The sequence below is a fragment of the Lepidochelys kempii genome, chromosome 3, assembly GCF_965140265.1.
Source record: "Lepidochelys kempii isolate rLepKem1 chromosome 3, rLepKem1.hap2, whole genome shotgun sequence".
Classification (NCBI taxonomy): Eukaryota; Metazoa; Chordata; order Testudines; family Cheloniidae; genus Lepidochelys; species Lepidochelys kempii.
In genome coordinates, this window is record NC_133258.1 from 69,241,703 (window position 1) to 69,257,996 (window position 16,294).

The 16,294-nt window shown below is 43.9% G+C and overlaps 2 protein-coding genes across 11 annotated transcripts in view; one reads left to right on the top strand and one right to left on the bottom strand.

Moving 5' to 3' along the window:
* MDN1 (midasin AAA ATPase 1) overlaps positions 1-4,568 on the bottom strand; it is a 163,298-nt gene extending 158,730 nt beyond the window's left edge. For 5 of the 6 annotated variants that reach the window (XM_073336750.1, XM_073336749.1, XM_073336748.1 and 2 more), the window contains exon 1: positions 4,239-4,565. In XM_073336750.1, coding sequence (XP_073192851.1) covers positions 4,239-4,337 — 99 coding nt within the window. In that variant the 5' untranslated portion in view covers positions 4,338-4,565. Of the gene's footprint in view, positions 1-4,238 lie in introns of all 6 variants that reach the window. The other variant, XR_012157991.1, reaches the window with a different exon arrangement.
* A 104-nt stretch (positions 4,569-4,672) lies between these two features.
* Positions 4,673-16,294, top strand: part of CASP8AP2 (caspase 8 associated protein 2) — a 29,730-nt gene continuing 18,108 nt past the window's right edge. The window contains exons 1-7 of one of the 5 annotated variants that reach the window (XM_073336756.1): positions 5,747-5,874; positions 6,634-6,767; positions 7,490-7,565; positions 9,669-9,743; positions 10,836-10,936; positions 12,167-12,241; positions 13,282-13,397. In XM_073336756.1, coding sequence (XP_073192857.1) covers positions 7,517-7,565; positions 9,669-9,743; positions 10,836-10,936; positions 12,167-12,241; positions 13,282-13,397 — 416 coding nt within the window. In that variant the 5' untranslated portion in view covers positions 5,747-5,874; positions 6,634-6,767; positions 7,490-7,516. Of the gene's footprint in view, positions 4,907-5,746; positions 5,875-6,633; positions 6,768-7,489; positions 7,566-9,668; positions 9,744-10,835; positions 10,937-12,166; positions 12,242-13,281; positions 13,398-16,294 lie in introns of those variants that run through there. The other 4 variants (XM_073336755.1, XM_073336754.1, XM_073336752.1 and 1 more) reach the window with 4 other exon arrangements.

Genomic DNA, 16,294 nt, shown 5'->3' on the forward strand with positions numbered 1-16,294 from the left:
TCTGCAGCCCAATTCTGTGGGGGAAAACGGGGAATTCTGCAAAATTCTGCATTGTGCAGTGGCACAGAATTCCCCCAGGAGTACCAAATAGATTTTGGACAAGTCCCTTTGACAATTATTTATGAAACACTAAAGAGACGAGGAGAAGGGAGCCAAACAAAAGTACTGAAGTTGCAGAACAATACAAGCAGAATGTATCCTGTATATAAAGCCATAAAGATATAATATATTTAGCAAATTAAAATGATGAACAGAAAGGATGGCTGGAGATGATTGCTGTTGAGTGACCCCAGCCTAATATATAAGGTACTAAGTTCTCGGAAGCTGAAGGTCCAAAGCCTGGCAATACCACAACAGCCTTTCATCTCGCCAAAAGAATTAACTACTATCCACCAAGGTTCTACCACTGGCCCCTATTCTACAATCCATCTTTCTATCAGTTTCCAGCAAGCAAGAGTAATAAAATTGAAGCTCACCTTCTCCTAAAGCTACAGGAAAGGGGAAGGACATTCTCTCTCTCATACTATTTCTCATACATTCTCCCTCCTGGCTCCAGTCAGAGAGAGATGGACTGCTCTGCCTCTTCTTGCTACTCTACCCTTCCCCGCTTCCATTTCTCAGGTCTTTCTCCCTCATGAATAACTTCAATACCTGACTCCGCTGCTTCTTGCCTGTCAGATTCAGCTCCCAAATGTATCATTCTGACAGTCTTGTCAATTTCCTACAACATATAACTTGGCAGCTGAAGTTTCTGACTTCATTAAGAGGAAATATCTGGACTGGTTTGATGAGAATGACTCTCAACTATGTCAGCTCTTGAACTCGCTGCATGCTTTTGCTCCAAGCCTACAAAGCAGATAAAGTTCAGCTGCTAGGAGGGCTGCATATCATTGAGCAAATCAGATGGTTCAGACCAGACTTCAGCAAATGATAAAGCAGTGGCAGAAAACAAAGTGGCAAAATTACAACCAATAGCAGACCGCAAACACACCAAAAGCTTTTTTCCTGGTCTCCATGCTGGGTATGCTCCCAGGTGAAACGGGATAACCCTTGTACGCACTCTGGATGGCAATCAACTTTTAATTAACAAAAAATAAATGCTTGATGGATGGAACATTTCAGTTCACTTCTCAACTACCCTTCAGACATCCCTGAGGAAGCAATGAATGCCCTTCCGCAACACCCTTTAGAAGAAGGGCCTGCACCAGCCCCTACCTCATACAAGACTACAGTCAAGCAGATGTCACAAGAGAAATCACCTGGACTAGATGCCATTCCAGCAGAACTGTACAAGCAGGCTGGCTACCATATTGCAAGGCACCTTACAAGGCTCTTCCAAATTATATGGGAGCAAGAGTCAGTGTCACAGGATTTCGAGGATGTCAATATTGTTCACCTTTATCAATTTGCCCTATCACCTTTAAGGTGATCATCTCTCAGCATTTCCCTACCTTCGGCTCCTGGGTTATACTGAATAGACCTAACAACTATTTTTGGAAACTATTTTCCTTGAGTCTCAGTGGGGATTTCGGTCTGAATGGGGCACTACACACATGATCTTTGCAGCCCCTCAGCTCCAGGAAAAATTCCAGGAACAAAACTGTGGCTTTCATATGGTGTTAATCAACTTAGCCAAGGTTTTTGATTCTGTAAATCATGAGGGACTCCGGAAACTTCTGTTCATCTTTGGATGCTGTGCAAAGTTTATTTCTGTCATCTGGTCCTTCCATAATGGGATAATGGTCAGAGTGATGGAAAATGGAAAGATAGCAGACCACTGTCACTAATGGCCCCAAACAAGGCTCTGTGCTTGCTCCCATACTCTTTTCCATCCTTTTTTTGGCTATGCTTATGCATGCACTTCATAACACTGACAGAGGAATATTTATTCAGTTCTGCACCGATGGAAATTGTTTAATCTGCAACACTTCTGTGCTCATACAAAAGTGGCAGCTTTACTTATTATTTACTTTTTACTTTTATTTGCTGATGACTGTGCACTAGTTACAGGTTTCCGAGTAGCAGCCGTGTTGGTCTGTATTCGCAAAAAGAAAAGGAGTACTTGTGGCACCTTAGAAACTCAAATAAATTTGTTAGTCTCTAAGGTGCCACAAGTACTCCTTTTCTTTGTGCACTAGTTGTTCACTAGATTAATGACATTCAATTTATAAACTGATCACTTCGTTCATGCAGTTAATTGCTTTAGTTTCACAATTAGTCTAAAAAAAACCCTGAAATACTGTATGAACCGGTGCAGGGAGATGTGCATGTCTACCCATTTATTAAGATCAACACCACTCCTCTCAACGCTCCTCTTGATACCTGGAGAGCATGCTGTCTAAGGCGAACTCTGCATTTGGGAAGTTGCCACACCACCTACAGAATGATAAGGGCACCAAAATAAGCGATAATCAAAATATCTAACGACACTTCTGTATGGTTGTGAGACATGAACAACACATTGCCTCATTCCAGGAAACTCGATCAGTCCCATTTGCCTTCAGTCTGTTTGCAGGGTCAAATAGTTGATCAAGATTCCTAATATCAAAATCCTTAATTGCTGACAGACGTCCGGCACTCAAAACATGCTCATAATGGCTCAGCTGCATTGGTCTGGGCACCTTGTTTGTACGGCTGACTCAAGAACACTCAAGGCCATATTTTGTGGTCAGTTACAACAAGGCAGTCACTCTCATGGTTGTTGGTACAAATGGTATAAAGATACACTGAAGTCAAATCTGAAAACATGTGAGGTCGAGCCCAGTAACTGGGAAGAAACAGCCCATGACAGAGCAAGGTGGTGGCAGGTTTGTCATGTTACCATTAACTATTTTGAAGCAAAGTGCATCAACACCTTATGTGAAAAAAATAAACAGCGCAAAGCAAGGAGACAACAGCCTACAGTAGTCACGGACAATTACTCAGTTCCATGTGCAATGATGTTTGCAGTTCTCACATCCATCTGATCTCCCACATACATGTTCGCTTATAGAGTTGGCTAAATCCTTGCACATCAGTTTCACTTTGCTCCTACTAGTGCTTGAGAAAACTGTAACCACCAATGAATAGCACTGTCTAAAAATAAATAAGACTGCAAATTACTGCTTCACAGTAGGAAGGTTTTTCCTAACTTTAGCAGAGAGAAATTCATTTTGAAATGAAAGTTTACATCTGAAAAAGTTTGATGGTTTAGGCTCCCTCACTCTCAGACATCAGGAACACTCAAATGGGAAAGTGTATTTTGAGCCCTATGTATACAGATATGCCGTTTAAGTGCTTTGAAACGTCAGTCACGAAAGATGCTATAATACAAAATTTTTGCACTTTTATCTCCTCTTCCAACACCTTCCAACTGAAGACTGCCAAATGCTTCACAGACATAAATGAATTAGATCTCAACATCAACACAACATAGATAAGTAGCCCTACTTTTTAACTAAAGAAACTACAGCACATAGAAGTCAGAGATCTTCTCCAGATCACATAGCAAGTGGTAAAGCTAAGAACAGAACTCATTACTTTACTAGGCCATATTCCCTCTAATATTTACAAAGAAGAGTGAGAGAAAAATACATCCTGAAGTGTAGGGAACTGAAGCAGAGAAACTGAGGCCCAGAGCATGAAAGGTATCTCAATGCCTAGCTCCCTCTAGCTCTCACTGTAGGGCAGATTCATCTCCACAGCCCTGGAAGACAGTGGAGGTTAAAACCAAGGAGGAACAGTTTGCTATCGATGGGGATAGAGTACAGAGATGTCAGAAGGGGAGCTCCCGTGGCTCCAACTACAGAGACCAGAAGAAGAAAAGATCTAACTACGCAGAACAGTAGAAGAGGTGTTTTGTCCTTTCCCCATTAGGGAAACACCTGGGTGAGAAGACAGGGCTGGACAAGCATTGCAGGGTGAGAGCCAGCAGGAAACAAAGACGGAGGGGCGATGGGGGTGCATGGTGTTCCCTGCACAGGGTGCAGCTGTCCTTTGCTCTCCGTAGCAGACGCTGCCCGAAGGGAGATGGAGGGCGGGAGGGGTCGTGTCTTTGGGGAGGGCAGCTCTGGCGAAGCAGACGACGGGTGAGGGTGTTTCAGAAGAAGGGGGTGCCCTTGTTCTCCTCCCCAGCCCCACAGCGATAGCCGGGTGACGCAGCAGGCGGCAGCGGGGGGAGGCGCGGGGTGGGAGGGCTGCCCAGGGAGCTGCCCCGTGCCCCCGGGAGCTGCGCTGGCGCTGCGCGGCCACTAGCTCACCTGCTTGGCCAGGAACCTGCCCAGCTCGCTGCTGCTCTTCTCGTTCCGCTGCGCCACCAGCTGCAGCGCACCGGCTAGGTGGAGCCGCAGGGCCTCCATGTCCCCGCGCCACAGCCCCCGCCGCCGCGAGCTCCGGGGTCTCTCGTGGAGGGGGAGGGCGCGCTTCCCTTCGGAAGCTCCGATACACCGCGACACGTGGGGGGCAAGAAGAGACGCGCAGCTCGCGCTGGACAAGCTTCCGTTTCTGGCAAAACGTCACCAAGCAGCGCCGTTGAGGGAAAGGAAGAAGCCTCGCGACCCCAGCCGCGGGGCCGGTGGAAAACTACGCGTCCCAGCATGCATCACTCCCCCGTGAGCCCGAGCGGCCACTGGGAAGATCGAGCGCTGCCTACTGGGATCTGTAGTTTTCCAAGGGGCTCCCCGGGAGCAGGTGCAGTTCTACTCACAGCCTCGGGAGCTGGGGCGAGTCTTACCCTGTCCCTTCGCTGTGATCTCGGATGCTACTGCTCGTTCCTGCCCGGGTTCAGCGTTCAGAGTTCGGTCCTGCCGGCTGCCAAGGCTCCTCAGTGCCCACCGAACTACTGATATGACACTGCAGCTACATGGGCAGCGAGGAGACAGCAGGTGTATGAGGCGAACAGGTCGGGCTCGGGGAGAAGGGCGACGAGGTAACTAGAACATGGTCGTGTGTTGATACTGACTAGCGGCGCGGCGCATGCACCGTTGCTGTCTCCTCGCGTGTTGGCGGTGGTCTGTAGACACCTGGGCACACTGGAGCCTGGTGGGGGAATCTGGATGAGAAGCTGGTAGCCTGACAATATTTTCAAGGAGTTTTGACGTTGATACAGTGACAGCAGGATCGGGGCCTCCTGTTTTAGACTCTGATCCTACAAGGGGATCCATTTATACCCACACCGAGTCGATTTGATTTCACTGAATAAGGGTCTCAAGCTGCAAATGCTTCATGACGGAGACCTTGTCCAGCTCATTGTACCCAACACGCCGCTGGAGGGGGTGGCGGTGGTGAAAAACGAATAATGTCATGTGAGCGCTGCAAACAGTGCCACTAACACAGGCAAAGGCAGTTCGCGGCGCTGTTTCGCTCCCCCTTGGCCGCCCCGAGTATTGCCCACGGGCGGAGCACGAGGATTGTGCAGCTGTATTTTTAGCTGCGGCGTGAAAATAGAGACTTAAAAATGAACCTCCTCGTTTGCCCATTGCCCCAGGACGCGAGGCATTACCCCTCCCTCCCGGCAGGTACATCGGCTCCGGGCGGGCGGGGCGCTGGGGCAGGCGCCCCGGAAGCAGAGTACAGCGCTAGGGTCTGGGAGCGGAGCTCTGGGCGCAGGGGAAAGGGGGTGGAGCTCGAGTGGAGGGGGTGAGGCCAGGCTCTTGGGGGCGGGGCCGCCTCAGACGGTTCACTTTCGCGCCAACTGTTTTTGCCTAGAGGCGGGAACTAGTGACGTCAATAAGGTTACGTGCTGTGCGTCCCTGTTGAGTGGCTGGCCGTTGCCCGAATCCCGCCCCTCCTCCCCTTGGCCCGGCCTGCGGGACCTGCGGCGGCGGCGACAACGGCGGCCCTGGGGGGATCCCGGGTTTCTGGGAAGCTGCCGCGGCGCGGGAGAGACGCCAACCGGTTGGTGAAGGGGGCGGGACAGGGGGCGCCAGGCGGATACTCGCAGCCAGGGGGAGGGGTTGGAAGAGAGAGACCCAATCTCCGCCCCCCGCCCGGCATAGCCCCCTCGGGACTGGCACAGCCTCCCCCCTACAGCTACCAGCCTGGCATAGCCCCCCCACCAGCCCTAGCCTGGAACAACCCCGCCATCCCCCCCCCCCCCCGCTGCTGCCACGGCCACTCCCTGCCTGGCTCAGCCCCCACCATCACCTTCCCCACCCAGCCTGGCACAGCGACACCTCCCTAGCTGCTGCCACCCCACCCAGTATGAGCTGCCCCGACTGGCATGGCCCCCTGCCCAGCTGTTGCCCATCCCCAGCCTGACATGCCCTCTCCCGGCTGGCCCCCTTTCCCCCAGCCTGGAATAGCTCCTGTCTGCCCTTGCCCCATTGCCCAGTCATTGTCATCACCACCTTGGCATAGCCCACAGCATCCCTGGCCAGTCATAAACCCAATCCCTGTTCTTCCCTCACCTCCCGGCATGGCATAACCCCTATTTTCCCTATTGCCATCCCTGGCATGGCATAACTTACTAAATGGGAAATGACTACCTAGGAAGGATTGCTGCAGAAAAGGATCTGGGGGTTATAGTGGATCACAAACTATGAGCTAACAGTACAATACTGTTGCAAAAAAAAGCAGACACTATTCTGGGATGTATTAGCAGTAGTGGTGTAAGCAAGAAGAAGTAATTCTGCCACTCTGTTCAACACTGACAAGTCCTTAACTGGAGTATTGTGTCCAGTTCTGAGCACCACACTTCAGGAGAGATGTGGACAAACTGGAGAAAGTCTAGAGGAGAGCAACACCTCCACCCACTGAGACTCTTGATGCTGCCCTTTGTGTATGCCCTGGTAAAGATTTCATAGCATAGTTACTTGTGCTGGTATCCAGATATCTTAGTCTCCCTGCCCCCCCCCCCCCATTGTATTATTCTATGTTCACCAGGCTGCCACCCTCACTTCAGCGGTGGTCGCATGTCAATGGTGGTGGGAAGGATTAAATGATAATTTCCAGTTGGTGTACAATGTCTTGGGCTAAGTGCTATTGGATCCATTGGCAGGAAAAATGTCACGTAAATGTGCAGTGTCATACAGGTTGCTGCTTTGGTTTTTAACTGTAACAGGAATTTACTTTTTAAGTGTAGGCAGGAGTGGAATTGGATTATTTTCATTAATTGGTTTAGGAATACACTTGGTAGACCTATTATCTTTATGCAGTGTAAACTGAACTGGCTGCCTAGGAAAGCTTTTTCCTAAGAAGATTATTTAGCAATACTAAATAAAATAGAGGTTAATATAATTTTGTCTTGCTTAAGAACACTTGTAATTCTGCATGAAGTTGTCCTTCATTTATATGATAAAGGCTTGTTTATTTTGCCAGACTACAGAGCTATATTCTGTAACCTGGCATCAAAAATCCACCTCGATCTACTTCGCTTGTTGTTGGATCTCATTAAAGAATGAGTGCCACATTCAAACCTGTTGTGAGTGATACTTAAAGATGCTTTTAGTTCATGATATAGTTTTCAAATATTGGTTAATCTAACTGTTCTGCTTTTTTATTGTACACGCAGATGGGGAAGCTGTAGGGAGTTAATATAATGGAAACAGATGATGATGGACTGACATTGTGTGATATCCCTTATGGTGGTAAGACCTTTATTAAATAGGTTGTTAATTTTTTACTTTGCAAGATGAAGACAAATCCTCCACACCATATGTATAGTAATACTATGATGAGTGAAAATAATAGAATGTGTCTTTAAAAATCATTTAAATCTAATTAGTACTGCAAGTACTAAAATGCTATAATCATGTGGTTAATGCATGGTGTCAGTACAGGCCAGAGTTAAGGTTGTGTGGGTATCTTAACATGTGTAGATTTTAAGTGTAACCTTAACTCTGCATTTCCTGGGTTTGTAATGCAAGATTTTGAGATAACTACAACATCCCAGTAGTGTCTTACCTTTAAATTGCTTCCCTCAACCTGAACTCCATTTTAAAATAGTTTTTTATGTGGGATTATTATAGGAGGTGTACTAGTTTGTGTCTGCTGTATATTCATGAGTACATTTACTTTCACAAGCAATCAAGATACTGTAAATATTATTTTCCCAACCAAGAGAAAATCAAAACAAGGCAAACAAGACCAGATATCAAATTTCAGGTGCACTATGCATACCAATATCTACAGTAGTAATAACTGTTCGTTGCAGAATTGGAGGGGTTCGAAGAACGCCAGTGAGAATGAGTAGAGGCATAAGAAGTCTGATATGAAAAGACATTGAAAAGACTGGGATTGTTAACCTGAAAAATAAGACAAACAAAAGATGTTCAGAATTTCCCAAGTTTGCAAGAAATCTCAGTATTCAAAATTTCTTGTGAAATGGGGGATTTGGAAAAAAATTTCTTTTGGAACACTGAAACAGGGTGATTCTAAAATAAAATAGACTCCTTGATATCCAGCAGCAGCTGAGTGAAATAGACATGATTATATCAGTTTCATTCCTGCCCATCATTGAATAGCTGCAGTGAAACTGGTGTGAATTGTGTCAACAGCTGCCAGAGATCCAGGGGGCTGCACTTGTGGGGCAGCCCTGCCATGCAGATTGCCCCGCGGCTGCGATTTTAGGACTTCCAAACTCCCAGGCCAGCTGGCTGACTCCCACAGCCTGTGGAGCTAGCTGCTTCAAGAGTCTGGCTCAGGCCAGGGAGCCAACTGGCCAAGGAGTCTGGTTCAGTGGCCAGGAGCCTGACAGCTCCAGATTCATATGGGGCTTTCAAAATCTCTGCTGCAGTGCTAGGAGCTTAAACACTGAGAACCAAGTCTGCCAGGCTCCCAGCTGCATGGCAGGGAACCTGAAAGCCCTGACAGCTGTGGCTCCCAGTGATTCCTGACTCCTAGCTCAAGCCAGAGTTTTCAGGGCTTCTAGGCTCCTTGCTGCAGAATCAGGGCTTCCAGGCTCCCTGCTCTGCTGCAGGAAGCCTGGAAGCCCTGCAGTCCCTGGCCCAAGGCAGTCCACATGGTGGGGCTCCCCCAAAGCCTGCCAAGTGAGTTGGTAGGGACCCCGGGCTTGCTTTCATGGGAAATTTCAGTCTTGATGAACCAGCTTTTTCCAATGAGCTCTAGTTATATTATTAAAGTATCAGTAAACTTTAATCATATGAATAAGCTATTTGAATTGAAACACAGATTACATAAACAGATTGCTATATTAAATTTCTTATCAATGTACTATGAGGAGATTTTTAAAATAGCAGTAGTTTTCCATCATTTGGTGTTATGATGCTTTTATCTAATTTCCAGAGTGGTCCAAGCTTTGGCTGTGAAGTGCCATTGGACTAGGGTTTCAAATTTCAATATGGATGACTTACTGCTTACAAATTTATTTATGTGTAGATCTTCTGTCTAAGACTTTGGGAACCAAGGGTCTGTCTTTTCCTCATTGACACTAAAGACTTTTTTTTTCATAGGAGTGGAAACTTACCTTAGTGTCATTGGCCAAAATGTCCCTATTTCCCACCAGTGTGTAGCCTTTGCCTATTTTTTGTTATCCCAGAGGTAGCTGAATTCCATTAGCAGTACATATGCTTAGTTATAAAGTAGTTGGTGATGATAGGTGCTATACAAATGTAAAACGTTGTTCGTTAATACATTAGTGTTAATTGTAGTTCTGTGAAATGCACACTCGCATAGAAAGAGTAAAGCTTAAAAGTTTAAAAATTTTGCTTTTGATCTTGCTTTATTTGCAGCTTCCTCTTTTAGGGATGATGATGAGAGCTCAGTGGATATTTATGATGGTTTGGACAGCACTTCAGTTGTTTCAGGTGTGTTGACAATAAACTGCTGCATTGTCTTATTCAGTTTGATCTACTATGTGAGGATTCTTGATGCTACACACAAATAAAGTGTCACCTGCCTGACTGGGTGAATTATGTTAATAATATCTATTTGTATTATGGTAGCATCTAAGAATTTCAGTCAAGGATTGGGGCCCCATTGTGGTAGGCACTGTGTAGCCAAATAACATCCCTGTCACAGAGATTTTGAAGTCTAGGTGCCTGAATAGGAGGTGACTGATGAACAAAACATACAGATAGGATGAGGGAGAGTGTTTGACGTCTGTGGTCTATGCTTTTGCATTACAGTGGAGCTAAAGCATGTGAGTCAAGACGTGAAAGGGGACATAAAACAACAAAGAGGAAAGTTTGCCAGTTATATTCTAAGTGCCCTTCATTTTGGAACATTCTTGGTAACTGGGTTGAGTGTGAGACTGCCCCTTCTCTTTCTGACTGACCTGCCTGCTACCTGTAACTCACAGGAGTCACAGGCTGGGCTTTCTTGGTAGCTGGTCTCTGCCCCAGGAATCTTCTCCTACTCGAAATGTTTCTGAGACTGAACCCAGCCAGATGCAGAATGCATTGCAAGATACACTTTGTTCTGGCTATCCATTAATTACTGACTTTTAAAATCCTGGAAACTTGGCCTACCATCTAGATTTACCCCTTCTCAGCACTTTTAAATTAAAGGGCTTGCTATGCATTTGCTCTCTGTTTTAATTGAAAACAGTATTAACCAATCATGTAAAATGCATCTCAGTGAGGGTAGCTGTCCTATGAGTCAGTAACAACAATAAAAAAATGTAAACAAAATATTTGCAAGCAGACTTTAAAAGTAAATTTCATTTACGTTTACATTAGACTGCAAATTAGGCCCTTACATTTTCAAATAAAATAAAAGTAGCACAAATATTAAAGTGGGGCAGGGAGAATCTTCTTACTGTTGTGACTTTCTCACTGAAGAATGTGAACTGTCTTGTTTAAAAGGCCTCTCCTCTGACAGAAGTCTGCTCACTGCATAACACAAACTACTTTGATCATATTTTTTTTCCTTTTCCTAATGAGTATTTCTTATTTCAGACAATCCTGCTCAAAACTCTACACCCACAAGAAACTGTTTAAACCTATTTGATGAGATCCTGATTGAAGAAGGAACTGCAAAGGAAGCAACTTACAATGATGTGTGTATTAATATGATTACAGCTATGTCACATGCTAGCAGACTGCAAAAATTGTTTTTAAAACAACACTGGTGGTCAAATCATAGAAGAAAAAAAACTTTAATATAACAGAACTATGTACTAAACAATTTTATCTTAATTTCAAAGGTTATGTAAGAGAATTGGGCTTATGTTCTAATTATGGCATTGTCTATTCTCATGTTAATATATGAAGTGTCATGATGAGATTATACCCTTTGACATTTCAGTCCTCCTCCCAGTTATATTATGAAAAAACTCTTGCACTGATTATGGAGAAATGGTCTGTATACTTAAGGGTGTGATTGGGCTTCTCAGAAAACTAATCTTGAAACTGCAAAACTTAAACTACTTTACCTTAAACCTCTGAATTGTAGTTCCTGAATAAAAAGAAAAAAATGTTTTGAAAATTTGGAGGCAGTTGGCTAAACTGTGATATAAGTATGACTGTTTGGAAAATTGCATGTTCATTTTTATAAAAGTTTCCTAACTTCTGTATGATTCAAAAAATATCTTAAATTAGAAACTCTAAAACTTTCTTTATTTTTTTTTACCTCTACAAGAACTTGTTCCTTGACTGTTTTTGGAAAGGTTGGGATTTGGCATTTTTCATTATATTTAGTTTAAAATATGAGTCCTCTGTATTACATAAAGTCCACAGGGTCCCTGATGGGGACTGGTACTTTACAAAACCAGAGAGAGCTATACATGCTCTACCCATATAGCTCTTAAAGGTTGTAAGAAAAGGAATGCATGCAGAGTTGCTGCTTAGCACAGTTTTTGAACTCATCAGAAGTTCCACTTCTGCAGAAGCTTGTTTTGTGACTCCAGATAAGCTCATCTTCATCTCCTAGTGGCTTGGCTCCCTGTACCTCCCTAGCTTACTACTGTTGTACATATATGCACATGTAAGTTTACTCTGCTCATGTGAAAGTCAGTGAGCTTTTTCATACCTTTTTTAACACCCAAACTGGGGAAGTTATTTTATCCACTCACATAAATAAGCTAACATGATTTTTTTTTTTTAAATCTGACAGCTTTTTAGACCAGTTAATATTTTAAAATGAGAATGGTGTTGGGAAGAAATGTCATTTTATCAGCTATGTCCTTAACTAAAGAACAGTTTCCAGATACAAATCTTAGAACCGTTAACTTAACCAACTTTTGCAAAATAGTCATCCTCTATAAAGTGAAAACTCCTTTATTTTACAGTTGAAGGCAGAGTATGGAAAATGTCAGCAGCAGATTAAAGAGTTGATGAAGAATTTTAAGGAAATACAGGCACAGGTACTGTGTGCTAAAGAGTATCTTTAAAACTTTTATCAACGAGAATTCAGTTTGCTTTAAATACGCTAATAAGGCATCCAAAGTATATTGCTTTAAGAGATAATACAACTAATTAAACATCATATCTTTCTGGTAGGTATCTACTGCAAGAACTTTCCCAGGAATCTTTAAAGCAAAAGACAGTCACTTGTTGCGCCTCTGTAGGATATATTCAAAATGTCAAAATGAGACAGTGCCTTTAGTAGATTACTAGATAAACTTGTGTTTCTAAAATGACACACAATAATGTAAGCTAGCCTGTTAGGAACCCTAACTCTATACTTCTAAAAAATTAAAAAAAGAGAGAGCGAGCTGGATGGCTGCTTCTGGAAAGATGTTCAGTTCTTTTGTTGATATTGTCTATTTAATGTATAATTTGTCAGGGTCTCCACAGCCCTTCAGAGTAGTTAATCCTGAAGATTAGGGAATTGAAAGCAAAAAATAAAGACCTGATGCTGAACCACCTTCAACTCCCACTGATGGCAGTGAGAGCTGAAAATGCTCAATGCCTCTGAATTTGTTCCTACATAATTGTATTTTGTCATGCTTTACTGAGAACAATCTGATGCCCACTATCAACCCCAGTAGACCCTGCTGTAGACTAATGTTGCCAGGAGAGAATTGTACAGCTTCCAAGCTAAATTGTACACTTGACACAATGACAGTGAGAGCAACAAATAGTAGAAGGCCTGGAGCAAGGAAGGATGTGGATTACATCAGTACAATTCTATGGGCACTCAGTATAAAACATGGTTACATCTTGGTGATATATATTTTTAATATATCAAAAACACAAAGAACATCAGTAAGAATGAAGACTTTTGACTCGTGTAGAGACCATTCATTCACTGCCTTTTACATAACTATTGCCATACATTTTGTAGTCTCTTTTAATAGGAATGTCTGTTTTTCTAATTGCTATCCTATGTGTCTAATAATGTTTTAATGCATGTGTGAGGGTAAATATTTGAAGCTAATTCTCCATGCATTTTTTTAAATAGAACTCCATTCTACAAAATGAAAATCAGGCACTTAAAAAGAATATTTCAGCACTTATCAAAACTGCTAGAGTGGAAATTAATCGCAAAGATGAGGAAATTAGTAACCTCCACCAAAGGTACAAGTAGACAAGTCTAATTTATTATTTACTTTTTGTTTGAACATAGGTTTATAGCCTTCGATTAAAAACTTTTTATGCATTTTAAGTGGAAATGAACACATGAAAAATCGCTGTTTAGTAAATGGTTGTCTATAGCTAATCTTAGTCCTTTTTTTTTTTTTTTTTTCTTTTTTTTTGTCAGAAGTGCTGATCTGAACTCTCTGGGTTCTACCCAGGAATCATTGAGAATTTCTTACGGCCTGACCATATGCTTAACCTTATCTTTGGGACAGGTTTGAACTGGGGACTTTAATCATCCCATTGTATGTGTTTCAATGTAGGCTAGTGGTCTCCAACCTTTTTACACAAAAGATCACTTCTTGAATTCAAGATCAACCCAGGATTTACCCTGCCCCTTCACTGAGGCCCCGCCCCGCTCACTCCATTTCCCCCCTCCCTTGTCGCTCACTCTCCCCCACCTTCACTCATTTTCACCGGGCTGGGGCTGAGGGGTTTGGCGTGTGGAGGGGGCTCAAGGGCTGAACCTGGGGTAGGGGATTGTGGTGCAAGCTCTTGGAGGGAGTTTGGGTGCAGGGGTCATATGGTCACACTGCATCTGATCTTATAGAATCCACTGGATGTTTTATGAATTTTACTTTTTATTAAGTGTCATTTGTGTTTTATAGATTCAAAATCCTTTAGGGATTGTCACAAATCAGGATAACATTCTCAACTGTGGGGTGTGCATTGGCTGAGTCTGGGGCAGGGGGTTGGGCTGTAGGAGTGAGGGGTGCAAGCTCTGGGAGGGAGTTTGGTGCAGGAGGGTGCTCCTGGCTGGGGCAGAGTGTTGGGGTGCAGGAAAGAGTGAGGGGTGCAGCCTCTGAGAGGGAGTTCGGTGCAGGAGGGGGCACCGAGCTGGGGCAGGGGGAGTGCAGTGCAGGAGGGGGTGCCAGGTGCAGGCTCTGGCCGGGACGTGCTTACCACAGGCAGCTCCTGGCCCGCAGTGTAGCGTGGCTCAGGCAGGCAGGCTGCCTGGCTGCCTCGGCCCCATGTCACTCCCGGAAGTGTCTCCCTGATGGCATGTCTCTGTGACCCCTGGCGGGAGGGGGGCAGCAGGTCTCCACGCACTGCCCATGCCCACAAGCGCCATCCCTGCAGCTCACACTGGCTGATTCCCAGTTGGGGAGCCCTGCTGCGCTGCCAGACTTTTAGCGGCCTGGAGATCGCAATCAACTGGCAGAGGCTCCCGGATCGACAGGTTGGTGACCACTGATGTAGACTATCTCATCCATATTTTTGTTCCAGAGCTAGTCTACTCTAAAAGTCTCAGATTGATAAACCCCATAGATTTTTTTTTTGGATACTTCTTGCTGGCCTTTCTAGCCAGATGTTGAAGAGCTCTACGTCCACTGTTAGTTATGAGGGGGCTGTCTATATTAGCAACTTGTCATACTCTGGCTGTCCTAGGCCAGGAGTTCAAAGCACTAGTGTGTAGACTAGAAAAGAGTTGACTGTCTGGGTCTTGGACTCTGAGGCTAAGCGTAAGACTGGGACTCCAGAGAGCTGGTTACATTCCCAGCTCTGTCACTTACTACCTTTATGACCTCAGGCAAGTCCCTTAGTTTATTTGTGCCTCAGTTTATCCATCAGTAAAATGGAAATAAAAATTTCCCTACCTTATTAAAGGGTATTGTGAGGATAAAACCATTGTTTGTGAGATAATCAGATGTTGCAGTGTTGGAGGTCATTAGCACCTAAACTGTATGAAGTTCTTTTAGAGATGGTTATCAGAAGTGCTATGACTGAGATCAAAAAATGTTTGTTTGTCTTTATTCGTAGTTGTCATGAGGTATTGTCCACATGAATGTATTTGAATAGTATACAGTCTGATAAATACACATTGCCTTGTTCTATTAGTTCTTTCAATTGATGGCTGAGACATGCTAGCTGTTTTCTTCACAACCTTGAGTTCAGCATTCTAGATCTCAAAACTATTATTTTCTTTCAAAATCTTTATTTTGAAAAACATTTTCAAACTATACTTCTATAAGTCCCCAAAAGATAATGAAGCAATTATTAGCTATTTCAGAGGTGTCCATCATGCACTCTAGGCTACTAGTCAGGTCATAACACACTGTCGTCCCCATCTATCTGTCATCCCATTAGGATATGTTGTAGGAAATGACTGGTCAAGGTCTGATTTAGTCAGTGTTACGGGCATTCTTATGGCAATCCCGACAGACAAATTTTGGGCACATATTTCATGACAGACTTCATCACCATTGTGACTGAAATCTCTTTATAAGGAAAAGATGCCTTGTTTGAGGCTTTGAAAAAGCTACAAAGTGTTATATTCTTAGATACTGTGGTGATGGGTACAGTACAAGAACCTGAATAGAATACAATGTACTGGAACTCAAACAATGAAACCAAGTCTTGGCCCTTATGTCCAAAAACTTATCTATAGCAATGGCAAATTTGTGAAAAAGTAAACATCTCTGGGTCTTAAGAGACAAATCTGTAGAAAAATCGGACCCATGTATTTCAGTTTTGATGTTTTAAGTAGACACAGTGCCCTAGTGATAAAGAAGAATTGGCACATTGTGACAATATACAGATTGTTAATCTGTTTAAGCCACTTTACATAGAGGTTGAGTGAGAGGGAAATAAAAGGGTTATTAAAAAAAATACTTCGATACCATCAAGTTCACAACAAATGTAAGTACCCATATGCTTTTAACTGTCAGGATACATGCCTTTCAGGGTCTGTTGCTCTTGATGGAAATACTGTTCTCCTTGTATTGTTGCACTATGATGTCAGAACATAGGTTTTCCAAAATTAGCATAATCAAAACAAGCTCATACACGTATTCAGCAAAGCCCACAGGATTTGATGCAAATACTGGTGAATGGCC